Source organism: Notothenia coriiceps, unplaced genomic scaffold, assembly GCF_000735185.1.
Source record: "Notothenia coriiceps isolate Sejong01 unplaced genomic scaffold, NC01 NC01_scaffold00018512, whole genome shotgun sequence".
Lineage (NCBI taxonomy): Eukaryota > Metazoa > Chordata > Actinopteri > Perciformes > Nototheniidae > Notothenia > Notothenia coriiceps.
Window position 1 is genome coordinate 300,890 of NW_011351213.1, and position 19,819 is coordinate 320,708.

The 19,819-nt window shown below is 40.2% G+C and overlaps 1 protein-coding gene across 1 annotated transcript; it reads right to left on the reverse strand.

Moving 5' to 3' along the window:
* Positions 1–13,178: 13,178 nt before the first annotated feature.
* Positions 13,179–17,698, reverse strand: irx1a (iroquois homeobox 1a). Its single transcript, XM_010777738.1, has 4 exons — positions 17,157–17,698; positions 14,717–15,803; positions 14,314–14,389; positions 13,179–13,403 (listed from the first exon to the last, which is right to left on the reverse strand). The coding sequence occupies exons 1-4, from the start codon at positions 17,397–17,399 to the stop codon at positions 13,328–13,330; spliced, it is 1,482 nt and encodes a 493-aa protein (XP_010776040.1). The 5' UTR covers positions 17,400–17,698; the 3' UTR covers positions 13,179–13,327.
* Between the last annotated feature and the right edge of the window lie 2,121 nt (positions 17,699–19,819).

Consider the following 19,819-nt stretch of genomic DNA (forward strand, 5'->3'; position numbering starts at 1 on the left):
AGCTTTGTTTACATTTTGTTTCCTCTTGTATTCCTTTGGGAAAGCTTGGAAATGGTAATAATGTCAAGGCGTGCTATGTCTTTAATGGTTCAGGCAAGAAAGGAACTTGCCTGCCAATGTCCATGTAAAAGCAACACTGTGCTGTGGGTGTTTGTACGAAAGGCCTAATCAATTCTGAAGCTGATACGTAGGTAAAATAAATGAGACTTCAAACTAAGTAAAGTAGTCCTCCAGGGATGAAAACAAGGCACAAAGGGAGACGCACTCTGTGTGACATACGTAATGTTTCATCTGTGAAGTACGCCAGAGAGCCACGGCCTGTTTAACTTAAACTCGGAGGTTGGATTTGTTTGGTGTCAAATCTAGTAAATAATTAGCTGATACGGAGAAATGTGGAGTTTTTCAGAACCTTACCTTAAGGCCACAATAACATAAGGATATAAACACGTATGACATTGCTGGGAGTATGATATGAAGAAGTTAAATGTAGAAATGTCCCAGCACTGCAAAGGGTTTTTATTGTATTGTTTCTTTATACAATTCATTCCAATCATTCGGCATTTTGAGTTTAAAAATAACAAACATTATTTTTTAAAGAAAAAACATCACACATGGTTTATCGGTTGTTATATCCTTTGCATACAACTGGTTTGGAATAATCTTTTGCGGGGGCAAAGACAAAACACAATAACTTTCATCTTTTGAAAGATTATAGCAAACTTAAAATGTTTCTGTTTCCAATTATCAAGGAAGCCATCTGCAACTTAAAAAAATGGAAACACATGCATCTTTTTTTTTGGTCAAAATGCAGCCGTGCACCCTAACCTCATACCGAGGCCATTTTCAAGCTGCATAAATGTTCATTACTGTCATTAGGGTTAGGGCCTTGTCCTCAACAATAACTGAGGAATGACTGAAGTCAGCTAGAGTGCAACCACAATAGCACAACATCCTTTATAGCCATTTGCCAAAACTACTACTACGCACTGGCTTCAAGATCAGCGGTGAAATCAGTCCTCAGAAAATGTCTGTACTAACCAAACATTATCTGTGGGTGATTATCTAGCCTCACTGCTGAGGTAGTGTGATCCAGTGCACAGAAGTGGCCCCGGGGAGCCCTCCCATTTCTCGAGAACTAATGTTTACAATCGCTTAGGGGCGTCAGTGGAAGGCATACAGGAGACACGAGCGTATGTTTGTCTCTGTTTTGAGGATTGTGGTTAAGCTGAAGCTCATCTGGCAACCTTATGGGCTGCTCATCCACTCTAAACCCCTGCCGTTTCTTCCTTTCCTGTCCTCTCCCGCTATCACACTTCTGCATTTTAGTTTTTCTTGTGATAATTTAACCCTTCTCTTCCTATTGTACTTTTATGACATCACTTTGTTTCTATGTCCAACCTTGTTGTTCACGTTTTACGCTCCCAAAACTTCTTTTCAGCTTTGGTGATACCACTCATCGTATCAGCTGTCTCTAGTCATACATGTCATCCGCTGGTATGTGCTGATGGCTGACTTTTAGTGGGTCTTTTGTGTGTGCATCATGTATAGCAATGGCTGGAATGGGATGTACTCCGAGTAAATCAATTTGTCATATGTGTAAAATCTGCTGAGTGCATAGGTTCATGAGCAGGTTTCGTGGCTCGTCTTCTACCCCATCGCAGTCTACATTTTCTTTCCAATTGGCCCCAGAGATCCACTGCTGTAATGTATGTAGAGAAAAAACTATAATATCAGCATTGGTGGTATCTTTCTACCATACTGGTTTTACTCAAGGCCGACCATTTAACTGAGCTGCCCTTTGAGTAAAGTTTGATGCCGGACTGACGTAACAAGTTTAATGCTATAGACTGACGTAATGGCCTGACTCAGCTCAGATGTCACTTGCAGAAGAAATACATGAGTGTGGAGATTTTGAGCCTTTTATTCCAAATTGATATTTTTCCCGTTTGGAAAAAAAGTGACTCAGACCCACGCAAAATGACTGCTGGCATCACTGAGGGCAATAAGCAGAAAGTGCTGTCAGATGGTGATCTGAAATGAGTTCTACAGGCTTCCTGAAATTATTTCAAATGAACGGAGCTTGGTCACCCAAATGCAGGTTCATTTATTATATATTACGAAGGCAACTTAAAAACAGCATAGGAAAGTGAAACACAAGAAGGAAAACGTTGACATGGAATGAGTGCATTGTAAAGTAAGGGTGGTGTGGTTGGGGAAGTGGGAAGGCATCTACATCTGTTTTTAACTTAACAGATTTGGACTCAGTTGGTAGAAAAAAAACTTTTTTATGGTAAGTTATCAATTTTAGTTCAAGATTTCCTACTTTACCATCTTTAAAAAACGGCAAGTGTATTTCTGTTACCTTAATGTAACTCTTACCTAAATTCTCACAACGTAAGTTATAACTCAAAATCAAGAAATGCAACTGTCACATACAGGTGCAAATGTTTGGCTAGTCCATATTTTTGCCATATAGTCTAATTTATGGTTGGAGAATATAATATGTATATAAGTTGTATGCTCAAATAATGGGCTGGTGAGCAGTCCCCTTAAAAACACTGATTTGCATCATGAAATCTGCAGATAAACAATACATGTTTTGTGAAATGTCACTTATATTGCTTATATTGCGTATACATTGCTTATGAATGCTTTTATAATGTTTTTTTAGAAAATACACAATATTAATTAACAGCCATTGTTCAATATTGCCTAAACAGCACATCATTGTCATCATACAGTACGTGTTGGATAGAGATCATATGCATTAGGCATTATAAAGACAGCTTCTGCTGACTATTTTCTATCAGAACACGTTTTATCTTTTATGTAATAGTTGTTAGTCACCTTGCATCACCTTTCTGATTGCAATGGCTTTAATTTTTCCAGTTCAACAACATTGTCAAAGTTCCTTCATCAATGTGGAGTAATGGACTTGTAGGAATCAGGTTTGACTGATCTGACTGATCTGAGTGATGAATCCTTTTCAAAAGAAGAAGATCGAATGTTTGCATGTCACATTCAGTCACAAAGACACTATTACAGTTGCTCTTAAGTCTTTCCAGAACCCTCGCCAGAACATGTGAACGCCAGATTGGTATTCTTGTCGAATGGAGAGGCCAAAGGAAGGTGCCTTTGATGAAGTTTAGGTCCAAAGAAAAAAAAATGTTTAAATGCTAATTACTATGTTTGATCTCACTGCAGGACTTGGTAAACACTGCTAACACCAGCAGCAGGTAACACAGCAACACACACACACACACACACACACACACACACACACACACACACACACACACACACACACACACACACACACACACACACAAGAGGGAGAAAACACAGCTGAGGAGGAAATGACATCCTGGGTTTTTTAGCTGGACCAGTGTGTTTATTTTCCTCCCATGGTGCACTAGGGCCAAGCTGCTTAACGCAAGGCTGTTGTTCCTGTGTGTGTGTGTGTGTGTGTGTGTGTGTGTGTGTGTGTGTGTGTGTGTGTGTGTAATTGTTTGCAGCTATGAGTGTTGGTTGTATTATTATTATCCCATTGGATAGGCAATATGAGTGTATGCTTTTTAAATCTTTTTTGCACTGATTCAAAGAGATAATCAAAGGTGTTGCTATTTCGTCATTAAAAAGTAGCATTTGGTAAAGCTCATAGTACAAATGCTGAAGCTACAACTATTGAACTAAAAAGAGCAGAGAGTGAGCTCAGGGCCTGAGCGTTGGATAAACGTTCGGTTTCCCCCGCTGCCTCCGCCTGTGTCTGGATTATGAAGGGCAGATATACAGCACTTCAGAGTGGGCCAATTAACAGCCCCAGCAGCGGCCGCCACACAGGAGGGCCCCTCATAAAGACTCACCCTATGGTGTAAGCCCTGCCGCTTCCAAGTGCTTTATCCGGGGCCGAGCCCATACACACAGCTGTTAAACTGGCAGGTTTTAAGCAGCCCCAGCATCGCCGACAGGCCCAGGAGTTCATAAAGATTTTCTCAGCAAGTGCCGTCTCAAGGAAAGAGTAAGATGAGAGGACGGAGAGGGAGGGTGAGCATAAGGCTGGGCAATCAAGGGGCAGAGACCTTGCTCAGAGACAAGATAGAGCCACCCGACTTCCTGCCTTCATCCCTCTCCCTGTCCCTCTATCTCTCCATCTTTCTTTCCTTTCTTGACTGCACTCTTCCCCCTATTTTTTTTTCACATGAAGAACCAGGGATTGAAATGGTGGGCAAGCCAACAACAGGCAGGGGGTGGCCTGCTGAAGACTTGAAAGTTGGGATAACTCCAATCGTCCAAGCTACTGCCACGCCTGCCACATACCAACTGCTGGCATTTGAACCGCTTTGATACATATTTTAAAGACTGCAGTGCATTAGAAACTGCACTAATCTTAGTTAAAGGCGAAACACCGTCTACCGTTTCTTTTCCCTGCATTGGCCCAGCGGCACATGCTGCAAATTGCTGGGATGGAAGGACAAACAGGCTGTGCGTGGACTGGCAGGCTTGTGACATTTTGAAAACGGGCAAATATATACCCATTGGCCAATGTTAACAGATTAAGCCAATGCACAAGTGCACAATATGCGAAAGCGGGCTATTGCTTTATTTTTTCCATGGCAGGAAATTAAAAAATAACTTTTCAACAAGGTCCAACTTGTAACCTGCCAATCCATGAAAAGCCACAGTTTTTAATTAAAACGTTTAGCATTTTAAAACAAGATATAATCACCTAAACCAATGATCTAACTTGCACATATTTTACATATTCTATCAGTAATTTTGACAGAGAGACACACTTAGCTCATGAAAGAGCCCAGTGTCCTCTGCTGTTGTGACAGCAGAGTGATGTGGGCTGCAAGCTAACTGAATTGCACGCTAGATATTGTTTGTCCAAATCCTGTGAGTGTGTGTTGTGTAAACGGCTGCACGCACACTGCATATGCATGTATGCACCGATGTCCAAACAGCTCCATAATATGCATGTTTGTGATTGTATATACAGTGTGTGCATATCTAAATAACAACGAGCATTTGTGCACTAGCAGCTTGGGATCCGCTGCCATTGGTCCTGCAGACTGAAGCAGAGATAAAGCAGTAGAAGCTGACCACATGCGAGTCAGTATTGGCCACAGATGTGCCCAGACAGATCACAGAGAAAACGTGATGGCATTTCCTCAAGATGTGGATGTGTATTTTTAAACTTTGATGTGAACATGATTTGCCATGAAAAAATGCTTTGTTCGCGTGATTCACATGGTCTCAATAACAGAGCTCATACATATTGTATGCCCATCCAGAAGTTTTTTTTGTGTTTCAGTAATAGTGTATGTTGATCTCAGGACATTTGGCTGCATGCAGAATGAGCTTTCTGGTAAAGAAGAATGGTGCACGTCGTTGAATATTACTTTGACGACAGGGGTAACAAGCATAGCACGTCATTGGCTGAGACAGTCGGTATTACAGCTACAACAACACTTTGTGATAGTCTTCATTTTGAGGTCATCAGAGTCAGAATCAGAATACCTTTATTAATCCCACGGAGGGGAAATGTGCATAGTTACAGCAGGATAAAGAGCCACAGACAGCTTAATGATACATATGTTAAATATGTGACCTGCATTTAAAAAAAGTACTAAGTTATGATATAATTAAAATATATATATATATAATACAAAATAAAAAGTTACATAATTAAAAAAAATACACATCCTGTAATAGTTAACTTCTTGCCAGGTATATATTACACAGTTATTAACGGCATCTATATATATTGCACATCTAGCACGAGGTCCTGTATTGCCACAGGTCCTTTGTACTGATTCTTCTTTGAATATATATTAGCCAACAGTTAAAAGACATGATGTGATTTAATAAAATGTGATCAAACAAAATGTTAACATCTAAAGGCTGTCATACATATGCATCGTCTAAAGGCTGTTTTGTCGGCAGCCAACCAACATTTGCTCTATAAAAGGGTTTTTCCCCCATTCAACACTATTTTGTTATCAATGTTCACTGTATGTGAAGTGTCAGTTCTCTTGTGCCAAAACTGAACTGTTTCTTCTTCATAAGGTTGCCTGTGTACAATAGATGTATTAATTACTGAAATTAAGCTTTGAAATACGTTCTCAGACTTGTTACTTAAGTAGAAATAGTAAAAATAAATTGTAAAAGTACACACGTTAAAAAAACGACTTTTGTGAAAGAACATATGTTGTGGTATCAAACGATATTTAACGTACCTAAAGTAAAAGTATTTTTGTGCGTAATTACCCATTTTAGAATCCTATATATAACTCTAAATACTTGAATTACTTTTATATCATAGTTTATTTATACTGTGTATGAGGTAATAATCAGAATAAATAAAGTAACTGGTAACTTTCAAATAAATGTAGTGGAGTGAAAAGTACAATATGTATCTCAGAAATGTAGTGGAATAGTAGTAGGAAGTAGCATGAAATGGAAATGAGTAGCTCAAAATCCACATTACAGTTCTTCAGTAAATGCACTTCATTTCAATCCGCTAGTGCTGTAAATGGTTCTCAAAAGAAATCACCAACTGAATGTTTTACACAATATAATACATGACATACATGAACACCAGCACAGTGCCTGTTATGGCAGATCGCTCTGCAGTTAATATTTGACATAATCCTCTGTTGAAACTCCTGGCATTCTGCGCCATGTGTCTTGGCTAACATTACACGGGGTGCTGTACGGGGGAACGGCAGGCGTGAAGAAAGAGCCTCCGGTTCAAGTAGAGGGGAAAAGTATCACTGCAAGGTAGTCTGGCTGTTGACCGGCCTGTTCTGTTTAGTACGGCTTTTGCGTGTGTGTGAAGTGATAGTTCCAACACATTGTGTTCTTGTTCTGCTCTTCTTTAGTTTCAGCTTTGGCAGGTGACCCGGCATTGGATGTACTGGCTACTGTACACCAGGTGACAGCTTCTGACATTGTAATTGTCTGCTATGGGCGAGGGAATGGAGGGTGTAATACATCTTATGTTTCCTTTCTGTAGAAATTATTGATAACTAGAGCTGAGGGGTGGTGTTGGTATCACTAACCTGTTCTGAACAAGTCTTGATTGACAATGGTGATTTAGGTTTATGAATGAATAGTTGAACTAAAGGTACATTTATCTGTGAAATGACTGATATAGAATATCATTTTTAATGATCAACTGATGGCATTTCATTACACACCTTTAAATCTGAATTCTGTCCTTCCAAATGTAACCATCAAAACATACGACTGCAGATGTTTTTAAGACAAAGCTATTTGTTTTTAACATACATCATGAGATGTTTTTTTAACCATTTTAATACAAATAAAAATACAGTATATGGAAGACAAAAGTACAGTAAGTTCTTTGAAAAGTAAAAACAAAGGGAAATAGCTTCATAATTAAACCAAACTCAAATGACACGCAATTTACTTTTTAATTAAATCAGTTTTGAAAATAAAAGCGCTGGATTTAAATGTGCTTTTTTTTTTCTCCATACATGTTAGAATAAATGCAAAAGGTGAACTAAATATTTTAAAACTGGACGACTCCGCAAATAGTCAGACTTACTGGACATTTTTCAACAGAGTGAAAAGAAAGAGAGCAAAAGAAACACGGGTCGACAGCATGAGTTGGACAGGGAGAGGAGATATTTCATATTAGCAAACACGGAGATGTTGAGTTGCATTTGATATCACCTTCTGTGGCGCACATGTGGAGCGAGTGTTCAGAGAGAGGGAGGGAGAGAGACGCATCCTCGACTAAATGGAAATTCCTGTGCTTCGGCCACATCTGCAGTATGACACTTCAGATGGCCGTGCTTCCCTTTGTACAGCCCCCTGGAATTAGCCCAAACCACAATGGCATCACATCAGAAAAGACGGCAGGAAAATCTGATTTTATTATCTATCGCTGTGGAAATATCTGTGCAGGGAGGAAGAGAGGGCACGAGGCCCTTGGCTTTCCCTGCCATGTCAATCTGTCTTTTATTATTGAAAACACACAAAACTGTCTTCAAATAAATGTCAGCTAACACACTGTTATGATACCTGTGTGTGGAGATGGCTCGGCCCATGTAAACATTTTTACCCTTATATTGCTCTTATTTTCAAGGCAATGCTAACTATTATTTTCTACAGATTCCAGTCATAAACAGGTATGTATGACAGGTTAAGCTTATTTTGCTGCAGAGAAATTGTTGGAACACTATCATGTCAAACTGAACCAATGCTACATGAGGACTGGGGAAACATTGTTCAGCTATACTGCAATACAAACCCTCAGCTACTGAAGAAAAGTGATATCGCAGAGAATAAAAGTTGAAATCAAATTTTGTTTGGGGAGGGGATTCACTTCAAAGAGATCTCAACAACAGTGCTGTCTGTCTAATTTACGTTTTTAAGCACATGCCAAATGTAAAAACCCCAATTTTGAGGAGTGTATAATTACAGGGAAAGAATGAATGACTATAAATACCCCCATCATTACTAGTCCCTCCTGAAGAACATGATCCATACTGAAGGATAATTAAGGCAAAAATATTTCTGATCCTCTAACAGGCTGTACCAGGAATGTGTGCACGCGCACTCGTGCTTCCACCGTGCATGGGTTTGTAGATAGAGTGTGTGTGGGTGAGGGAGGGGGGAATCACAAGGCATTCTCCCCTAAATATAGTTATGTTCTGGTGGTGCTGCTATCTACGGATACTTCAGGAGAACTCAAGACAGTCCTGCTTTAATTGGTTTGTGGAGTCATTAATGGAACAGAAACACAACTTCAGTACAAGTGTGTGTTCTAAATAGAGTGATATGTGTGTATATTGGACCCTGTCTGTGCCCTTTAAACAACAACAGACAAGAGGAAGTAACTTTGATCAACAAACATGTAGCAAACAAGGAGATAATAATGAACCTCCATGTTCAGCCGAGGTCTCTCAAAATAGACCATTTCAACTAGGATATATCAGATTTGAGGATGATATTTCTAGATTAGGCCAGCTAATTAGTGCCCCAATATTTGGCAAAGCGCATTGATGGAGATCCAAATAAACATATTGTCCTCATCGCAGAGGAGTGAAAGAGGTTTCCTGTGTTCTTCACTCAGAGTCAGAAAGAATGTTCAACTGAGCCGGAGAAAACTTTACTCGCCTGCCTCGCTTTGTTATCTCTTCCACTCTTTCTTGCCCGATCAAAATGCTAGAATGTCGCTTTGAGTGGCCAAATGAAAGAAAACCAAGCAAACATGAGCGAGAGACCGTGTTTATATTGAGTATATCTTTAAGCCAGGCCAGGTTTTAGTGTCAGCGGGGGCTTGCATGGGTTGTTGAGTTGTTGTGAGTTGCTGCTGAACCGGTGGCGAGTCAGCCAGCCAGCCAGTTGTCAGGCAAGTACCAGTTCCTTGTTGCTATTTGTGTTTGAGTGTAGCCGTGCCGAGTGCCTCCCTCCCTCCGTTTTCCCTTTTCCTACCGAATCCTCCAACCTCTTCCTGTGGCAAGAACCGTGTCTTACAGCAGCCTGCAATGAAAAGCCTGTGACCGAGGCATCCGTCCCTTTCACTGCCATTGTGTCTCTGAAACAAGGAGCAGGAGCAAAGTAGTCAGCTAAACATGGTGTAGCAGGGTCGATGTGGCCCCGCTGTGGCTGTGGCTGCCGGGGCTCCACTGACTTGTTGTTGCTTGTTGTTGTGTGGGTCCCAGCTGGGGCCAGGGCCAGGGCCCCGGGATGGCTTTTGTGTCACGGTGCGACCAGTGCTGCAGTCATGAAACTAGATAAATGGATTAGAGGGGCGCAGATATGGGCGGGCATCTTTGAGAAAAGACAACGGAGATGTTGAAGGGAAGCGGGGGTTGGAAGAGGAGGGTGAAGGGAGAGGAAAAGGCAAAGACATTTGTGTTGTTGGGCTACACGGGGTCGAGTCTGTTGTAAGAATGGCCTGCTTCTGCCTAAAAAGACAAGACAGTGATAAACTTTACTCCCCATGCAGTCATCTCTCTCCTCTTCACTCTCCCCCTGTTACACACACACACACACACACACACACACACACACACACACACACACACACAAACTGTCACAGTGCACAATTCACCACTAAAATGAATGGATTGCCACAGTGTGACATGTCTCAGTTGCAGGGGGAGATGGTCCTTGTTCCCCAACAAAAGACTGTGGTATTATGGGGGGCCACAGCCTGCGACAGAATGCTAAATTGTTTTAGGGTCAACAACTTATTGTCTTTGCATGAGCCACAATTTACATATCTCCAAGTTTTTCAGATGAAAATACTAGAACATCCTCTTGCTTTTGAAAGAATTACAGCGATTTAAAAATGTCCTGGATATACTTGAGATTCTTTTTTTATTATTATTATGATTTAAATCTTAAAATAAAATCAATACATACGTAAATACAAGTATTCAGTCTACTAATGGATTAATGATTTAATTTATGGTAATTATTAATTGTAATTATTTTATCACTTTAACCATTATATTGCAATTAGCATAATATAAGCATTGTTTCCTGTGTGGAACAATGGACACAGTTTTTTAAAACCAGATCATATTATGTATTTAAATCTGTAATCCCACAGAGCATTATTCTGTAGCTCTATATTTACATTTAATTAATTTATCTCCTCTTCTTCTTTATTTTTCTTTATTTTTTTTATTTCATGGTCTTTATTTTCTCTGCTTCCCCTGCATCGTGGCCCAGGGCGCGCGGGGAAGAAATGGCTGGAAGTGACAGCCTAATTATCAGCTCCAACTCCGCTCATTACCCATTAGACAATCCACTGTACATACACTTACTAAATGAATAATTTTGTATATATTATGGAAACACAATATTATGGCCCGCAGCTAACGCCTTTGCGCTAACCTCACGCTGTTTCAGTACAAAAGAAATAAATGGGACACCGAGAGGTTATTTAATTTTAGCCCCAAAAGCCAGCTCATGAGAGGATGTCATCTCATGTGCAAATGGTACGAGGGGGGAGAGAGGGAGGGAGGGGGAATATGAAATGTACACACCTGCCTTTTCCCTCCGTAATATTAGAATCATTATTGCCAAAGCACGTGTTGGAGCATAAGTGATATTGGCAGGAGTCGGTTCGCATGGTTTAATATTATTCTAATTTCCACCGACCGATATCTAATGACGTGGGCGGGGACACTATTTATCTTTTCACACTGTAGCCTAATATTCTATACCAATTGAGTTAGTGCTACAAAATGGTGAATGTTATATAAATATTCAGACTGACATATCAAACGTCCTTATGTTATTACAGTAAGAACATTTCTGGTTTTGCTGTTACTAAAATCCTATTTAGCATATATAATGTATTTGTGCTGTGAGTTAAGTCGTGTAAATGTGGTTATAAAAGCGGAATGACCCTGCTCCTTTTAACAAAACCCTCAGTGTGACCTTTGTTAATTTTTCCTCCACTGCGTGACTGTTTAGCGAATGGTTATTTAAGTGACACAGATTTATGCGCAGAATGTCCCCCACTGCCTCACAGAAAAGGTCTAGTCAACGTTTACCGAGAATTAAAAAAGCGTAAAATAAATCACAGCTGCCAGATAGTGCAATGTTTTAGAGTTGAGAAGTGATGTGTTATATTTAAATTTGGAATCATTGCGGGACTTTTAAAATTGCAACCCCAAATTATTATTATTAATTTTTAAATACAGATGATGATGATGGCCCCTAACGAAAAATGCATTTCTTACATTATTTAATTGTAACTAAGTATCATAATATTTCCATAAATAAAGTGATTTCTTCTTTGGTATTTGTATTCATTTAGAATTTTTGATGGCATAAAACACTTTAGTACATGGGTCAAAATCAAACTGTAAAGAATACTGCATTTTTTGTGATAATAGGCTGCTGTTTGAGTAAAAGTATTTCCATGAGATGTATAGCTTTTTTGAGGGAAAAAGCAGTTTCAAGTTTAAGCAATATAACAGTCACCTATAGAGGTCGCTGTGATATTGCAAAACAGATGTGCATAAGTCACTCCACAGGTTTAGGCCACTCCAATAATTCACCCTCTGGATCAGCTCACTTCGCAGCTTACTTTCACAAAGGAGCTCTAACTCAAACAAGAGCATTTTATGATGTAGTTATTTTAGTTGTTTTATCATTATTATTTAATATTTAGTTTATTTGTTTTAATTGCAAAACAGTTACATTTTAAATAATTAAAACATGTTTTGTTTGTTTATATAATGATCGTGGGAGCTCCTGCACATGAATAGAACACGAACAATATCCACATAATTTCCCATCACAACTCATTATTGCTCTTTTCCCTTATTATGTTTAGACCCCATTAGGCTGTTGTGTTAAATCAATATTTGCTTTTGGTCACCGATTGAGAGAAGCTGCTTTTATAGGCTAATGATCACTATCAGCCTCGGGACAGACAGGACCCCAACACTCTGACCCTGCTCCACAACGCCGACCATGTCAGGCCCCTCCTCCCCCCAAAACGAACATATTAATAATTTATCTTCGAATCGACTTCTCTCTCTGACATATTAGATTTTAACCATTTGATTTTGTTTGGACTGGGCGTTCCCATATTATTACTTAATGACCTTCCCAGCTGCTCCTGTCCATTTTCTGTCACCAGCAACCATCTGGACACTTATTAGCACCTCAATGCATCCACGCTGCTTTCCTCACAACTTGAATACAATTAAGCCCGGTTGCAGACTGCCAATATCATTTTTTTGTCTCCCTTTCCCACCCTTTTCGAAATAAAATTGGTAGTAGGCCAACGTTTTCTTTGATAATAGTAATAATAATAATACTCATACAAATAAAAGCAATACCATGTAGCAAATAAATATAGGCTGAGGATACACGTGGGCTTTCTCTATAATTTCATTTAGTTTATTAGGCAAAATATACGATCTGGACAAATTCCTTCAACGCTTCCTATTTACAAATTTAAATCACTTGGTATTTACATTAAAGGAAGGACACCAAAAACACAAGATAGAGACAAAAATAATAATAATTATAATAATAATAATAATAATAATAATAATAAAGTAAAAAGCCTACCAACATGTCCCAGCCTGCCTGGGCAAAGTGGAGAGAGAGTAACATTATAGGCGCGATTATAGGCTACACAACAATAGAGGAAGTAATCCATCCATCCACAGGATATTACCAAATTACGCCATTTGTTCTGTACCGACTGAATGCTACGCTGCATTATTATTTCTCAGTGTCCTTTTCAGGGAGTGTAAAGTCTTTTTTCTATTTTTCTTTTCCTTTTTTTTCAAGCAAAGAAAACACAATGTCTTGATCAAGCCGAGGAGAGAGCAGTGAGGACTCGTTGCGTGGCGTCTTGTGGACTCCTGGCGCTGGAAGGCAGAGAGGATCTGGATAAAGAATAATACAGAAAAGTAGATAAATACCCCCGCCGTGTTTGGACAGCAGGTTTCAATATGCATCTCAATTGTATGGCTGAACAGCTTTGATTTGAAACAGACTGCAGTCCCCCTCTCCAATGCCTTACTTGTTTTATAATAATAATAATAATAATAATAATAAAATACATCAGAATATTTTTTTTACAACTCTTTTTTTACAACTCAACTCGAAAAAATTTCAGCGTGCAGAAAAAAAGATCCTCTTTATGCTACCATTATCAACATTCATAATTCCCTTTGCTATTATGACTGATCTATATGAATGTTGCATAGTGGGTATTTTGTAATACTTGAAAAAGAGGTAAACTTTTTTCCCATTTCGGTAAGAGCTCTCCCCTGGGCTCCGGGGCTCCCAGGGGTCTTTAGGGAAAGCACACAGCCCAGACAGAGCCCGTTTTACTCGGTGACTTGATAAGTAGCCACACTTTCCCCAGAGGGGAGGAATTAAAGGGGGTGTGGGATGGGAGTCAAGACCCCTGTCACCCGCAAAACAAACTGTATTTTATTTATTTTAGTTGTATTCATTCTTTAGTGTTACCATAGTTATTTTTCCAATATAACATAACAACTGCAAACATAACAATTTGGTTTCAATACTGAAATTCGTAAATCAATTTGTATTCCATAATTTCCACGATCCTGGTCCTTCCATTACTTACATGCTTATTTTAATTTTAATACCATAATACAGTGCCAGAAAAAAACATCTAAATCTGTTCATAACCTTATGTTAAATTATACATTTTGAAATTGCATTTATTAACCTAAGGCTGGTGATTTTATAATTATTCCCTTGTTTTTTGCTTTTGTCGTTTGAATCTTTCCAACGTTAAAAATAAAAAGTAAAAACTTTTCTTACCTGTCATGGATGGGTCGAAAGGAAGACTTCAGGATCTGTGTTGGAGGTGAAACAGACCTTGCACCGTTTTCATGCTCTATAAAGGACACATAAAACATACTTATCAATACTGGTATAACTGGGTACATTATAATTATTTAATTACGTTTTATTATGCATGATGCCAATATTTAGGCCCATGAACATGTCTGATAACAAAAAATGGAACCACTACTGTTGCGTTAATTTACTACAACTTAAACATTGTTAGGTGTGTATGTAACGCCTATTCCCGCCGGCAAGTTTATATAATTATACACAAATAGAAGATGCGCCATAAACGTAATACACATATTGGCTTTTGTATAAAATGTATAGCACTCATTCTGACATTCATGCACGTGCTTGGAGCCTGTGATCCTACCTATGTGTTTGGGACTGTGCGTCTCTGCTCGGGCCTTGCTGTCATTGCTGAGTGCTGCTGCAGCTGCTACCGGCGACACCACTACTGATGTCGGCTGCTGCTGCTGGGCCTGCAAGTGGTGGTTGTGGTGGTGATGGTGCTGGTTTACTCCCAGAAACGACCTCACATTGAGCAGGGAGTTCTGGCCCAGGAAAGCGCCATTCGTCCAGTTGTGGAACTTTCCAATCTGGCAGGTGTACAGTCCATGACTGGGGAGGAAGGCAGGGTGGGTCTGTATCTGGTGGTGGGCCGCAGATGGGTGAGTTGTGGCCGCGGGGCCACACGGGGACGTGGGTTTCTGAGAAGAACTATCAGGACTAGTGGCTGTTTCTGCTAAAGACCATATTTTGGGTTTATTGTTAGAGGGGAGAGGAAAGCTCCCGGGTCTATCCGGGGACAAAACTCTTGTGGTGTTGTTGTTGCCGTCCGAGTTCTCCTTACTCCCTGGGTGAACTGAAAGTGGGATCTTAGATTTTTCAAAAGCCTCATGGGCCTGCAGGGCAAAGGCCCGTCTTTTCTCCAAGCTTTCCAAGTCTCCCCCGGCACCGAGTCCGCCCCTGTGGTCCCTGCTGCCCTCCGTTGATTTATCATCATCATCCTCGTTGCTCTGATCCCCGTCGTTGTCGTCGATTTTGTCTATGTCTATGCTCTCCAAATCAATCTCCTCCTCGTCTTCGTTTTTCTCCGCTTCGTCCCCACTACCGAACAAGTTACCGTCCTCGCCGTCCTCTTTGCTCCTGCTCCCCCACGTCACCTTGTTCTCCTTCTTGAGCCTCCTCCGTGCGTTGGCGAACCATGTGGAGACCTGCGTCAGCGTCATTTTGGTGATGATGGCCAGCATGATCTTCTCCCCCTTGGTGGGGTACGGGTTCTTCCGGTGCTCGTTGAGCCAGGCCTTCAGGGTGCTGGTGCTCTCCCGGGTTGCATTCTTGGGCCTGGCCGGATCACCGTACTGAAACTGGCCATAAGGGTAGAAGGCCGGAGATGTGTGGGCTGCGAAGCTGCCAGGATGGACGCCTGGATTATCCTTGAGCTCGTATTGGGATCCCTTGAAAAAAAAATACACAACATTTTATAAAAGTCAAACATTTAAAATGCATGGTAAGTTTGCTAAAAGTGTTAACTGTGTATTATTAAACTTAAGCATTAATGCATTTCAGGAATTGTTTATGTCTGCAACTCAAACAAGTGAAATTACTGTGTTTATAAAAAAAGTTGCAATTGCACCTGACACCACAAATAAGCTTCTCAACTTGCGAAATATCCCATGCTGGGACTGCGCCACCTGCGCCTTCACAAATACTCCCTCAAATGCACAGACCTTTTATTAGCAAACATGTTCCAAACATGTCTGTCTTAAAAAAACGGAACAAATACAGTCAACAGCCAACAGGACGAGAGAAAGTTCGGTTCATCATTGTGAACACACAGATGGCGTGCAAACAGCCAGCTTTCATGTTTACCAGCCAAACTCCCCTCCACACTCCTAAAGCATGTCAAAGCACTTTCAAGGCCTAAGTGAAGTTTTCTCAGCATGCCACACTTCCACTGGCTCAGTTATATTTGCTTTGGGTACAGCACTCAACATATCGATCAGAAGGAAATAGATTTTTGGGATAATAGCTCTTGTTTTGAAGCTTTGGAGCAAACACATTTACTATCACATTAACAAACTGAAGTTCGTTTTTTTCAATGGCCAGGTGTATTTTATGGAAATACATGTCTGACTATTCTTGATCTAGACAGTAATCCATGTGGAATTCAGCCATGACAGGAGTGAACTGTAGCAAAGCAAAGCCTACACAATTGAAAGTTATTTCATATTTATATCCTAAGCTTTTTGTTTTATGGGGGAGATTATTTCTAACGATCTGATAACAAATAATATGGCCGGGGTAAGAAAAGTACACACGTTCTCTTAACTCTTTTTTTTTTAACACGTTATTGCACGTCTTTTGTTTTCTTCCGTAAGATGTATTTAAACTTTGCAATCGATTTTTTTTAACAGTTAGATAACAACTGTCAGGGTGACAGGCGTAAATTCAATCCTTTGTTTACTTGTTTGCATTTACGTTAAAATAAATAACTTCGAGTCAGATCTTTGTTTTTTTGTTTTTGCTTGTAGCCGCAGCTCAAACTTTTTACATTTGTAACTTTGCCAAACAAGGCACTGAACTAGGAACATCTAGTAAAATGGGGACACATTGTAGCAATCGATATTTTTTATAAACAAACATAGGCCTACTAGAATCGATTATCCCTTCATTTTTGAATTATTTCTTTTTAGGTTAACCAGCCTTTTTTTGGCTGTTGTTTTTCACAGACAGCGGTTGTATCCTCAAGCATAAACAATCGTTCTTGTCACTCCAACCCGTAACCAGAAACGAAAAACAATTCTTACCATTTGTGAGAAAAGAGCCAAGTCCGCGCTGGTGTAAGGTAAGAAAGCGCTGTAGTTGTGTGCGTACGGGTTGGCGTACATGCCTAACACCGAGTTGACCGCTGCTGCGGTGGCGGACGGACTTCCCCCGAGTTCGGTGCTCCCTCCCCGGGACGAAGACGTAAGCACTCCCGGTCTCTCGCTCGCGTACACCGCCTGGGAGGCACTCAAGTACTGCGGGTAGCCTAGCTGGGGGAAAGACATCTCCTCCGCCGAATTGTCGCACGGCTGTATTGTCCGACAGAACTGTGCGTAAAAAAGTGTGCGAGAGAAAAAAAGAAAAAAGGAAACCGGAGGAGTGCAGGGAAAGTGTTTAAGCCAAAGTCACAGCTACTACAGACATACGGCGGTATGCAGTCAAAACAACCCGCTCTTAAATCTCGGCTTCCTCTCTTTTCTCGCGCAAAGTCCGCTGGATGTGATCTGATCAACAATTGCGCTCCGACTGACGCGCCTGGCCCTGAGGTCTCCAGGCTGATCTCTCAGATACAATTTGAAGTTGATGCTTTGATTGGCATCCCCTACTTGAGCCTGCAAGCTCCTCCTCGTTTGGAGCAATGTGGATAATGTGAATATAGAGTGAGCACATTGGCTGGGGCCTCTCTCTCTATCTCTCTCTCTACCTCTCCATCTCTCTCCCCTTTCTCTCTCTCTCTGTGTCTCTGACTCTCTCTCTCCCTCCGTGTTTGGACTTATTGTATGTTAAATGTTCAAGCATTAGAGTCCATTCACCGAAGGCTTTGATTGTTGTATGACAACCTGTCTACACGATTTTACAGCTGTCCGACACAGGGGGAAGTAAACCCGTCAGAAGAAGGAACTTACTTTGAATAGATTTAAATTGTAATTAAAGAGGGAAAAAGCTTCTCCGCAGAGGAATTAGTATCTGCTATCACGAGCTGCCGGTGCGTTTATTTATTTATTTTCACAGTGACTCATTTACTCTTAAAGTGTCTTCCTCTAACTTTTTTCTTCAACATTTTATCCATCTAATTTGTTCACATATATAGTTATTAAATCGACTTACTAGTTAAATTAAGTTTATTTTAATGAGGCATTGTTAAAAAAAACATTTTTATGCCATTTCCAAATAAATAAAAGAATTACTATATTTCAGCCACTACATTGCGATGCGAGTCTAAAGATTAAAAAGCTAATTTCCAGACGCGTTTTTCCTCCAAAAGTCAAAGCAGTTCAGTAAAAACGATGCAAATCTCTCCATGATTTATTAATTATGCATGTTTTGTATTGACTTCTGTTTGGTGTTTCTTTGATTTCTTCATAAAGGTTTAATCTGCCAAATTCCCCCTCTCTTTTTTCTCATCCTATTTCCATTTGAGCGCTGGCGCGCGCGCGCGCGTGTGTGTGTGTGTGTGTGTGTGTGTGTGTGTGTGTGTGTGTGTGTGTGTGTGTGTGTGTGTGTGTGTGTGTGTGTGTGGATTTAAAGCAGATTGGTGTTGTCCTTTGTAACAACAGAGCCACTTCACGTGTCCTTGTTTTGAGTGAGAAGGAATGAGGAAAAGCCAGAGATCACTCAAACAGCGAGGCTGTAAAGTCACTGAAAGCGCCACAAATATTACCTTGTACATTTTGAACACCAAATTTAATTTAAACAACTTCCTCTCCTTTTTAACATAATTATCCAAAAGTTGAAGAGTATTTAATCCGTAACCTGTTCACTAAAAAAGTGAATGTGTTATTCCTTAAAAGCACGCATTTTATATAGGCTATTATAAAATAAGCTTTTGAAAGAATATAATTCCACAGAGTTCAATTTAAAACATAAATACATATCTGATGCAGTGGCTTTTGGTCAGCTCCTTTTCAAACCTCTTATCCCTTTCCCAGCTCAGAAAAAGAAAGGGTCGGTCTCTAACCTCCACTTTCCTCTGCTGTGTGTCCACTCCTGACACAGCCATGTGGCTCACGAGAGGGGGCTGTTCATGTTTTAACACTTCTATTTTCATTTGATTCAATTCTTATATCAGCCACCTCCCGAGTCAACGGGCGGTATTCTGTAGATCTAGATTTAATGCCTTAACGACTGAAGCCCAAGAAGTCAAGAGATTTTGATCTGCACCAGATGGCTCCGAGTGGATATTGCCGAGCGCCGAGGATCTGTTAAAAATATCTGAGGGGCACTGATGGTAATCTGGGTAACACATCAGAAAGGAGGGGAGGAATGGCAATTGTGATAACCCGCTGGAAATGTGTGCAGGGGGCTAAATATGACGGGGGGTGGCCTGGATAAGGAGACTGAAAATCTTTCTAAATAGAAATGAAAGAGACATTAGAGAAAACGATCAATAGGTAAATAATCAATGGAGATTATGACCTTTAGGCATATTTAAATTATTGAGTCTATTTAATAATAATATAAGTATGATAATATTTAAAATATGTGATTGCAACTGTGGCTTTAATTATTTTTCTGAAGTTTACATTTTTAGAAAAACAGAAATGTGACTCTTAAAAAAACAAGGACACGTGTTGAGGGCAATAAACCATTACCGTTAACTGATTTATAGAGTCTTGTTAAACTCTCATTACCACCAGAAGCTCCTCAGCTTTAACCCGAAGAGAGAGAGAGAGAGAGAGAGAGAGAGAGAGAGAGAGAGAGAGAG

Coding starts and splice junctions, on each gene's coding strand:
- irx1a (XM_010777738.1), bottom strand. CDS start 17,399: ATGTCTTTCCCCCAGCTAGGCTACCCGCAGTACTTGAGTGCCTCCCAG. Junction 14,390..14,716: donor GCACAGTCCCAAACACATAG/GTAGGATCACAG, acceptor TGTCCTTTATAG/AGCATGAAAACGGTGCAAGG. Junction 13,404..14,313: donor TTTCGACCCATCCATGACAG/GTAAGAAAAGTT, acceptor TTCTTTATCCAG/ATCCTCTCTGCCTTCCAGCG.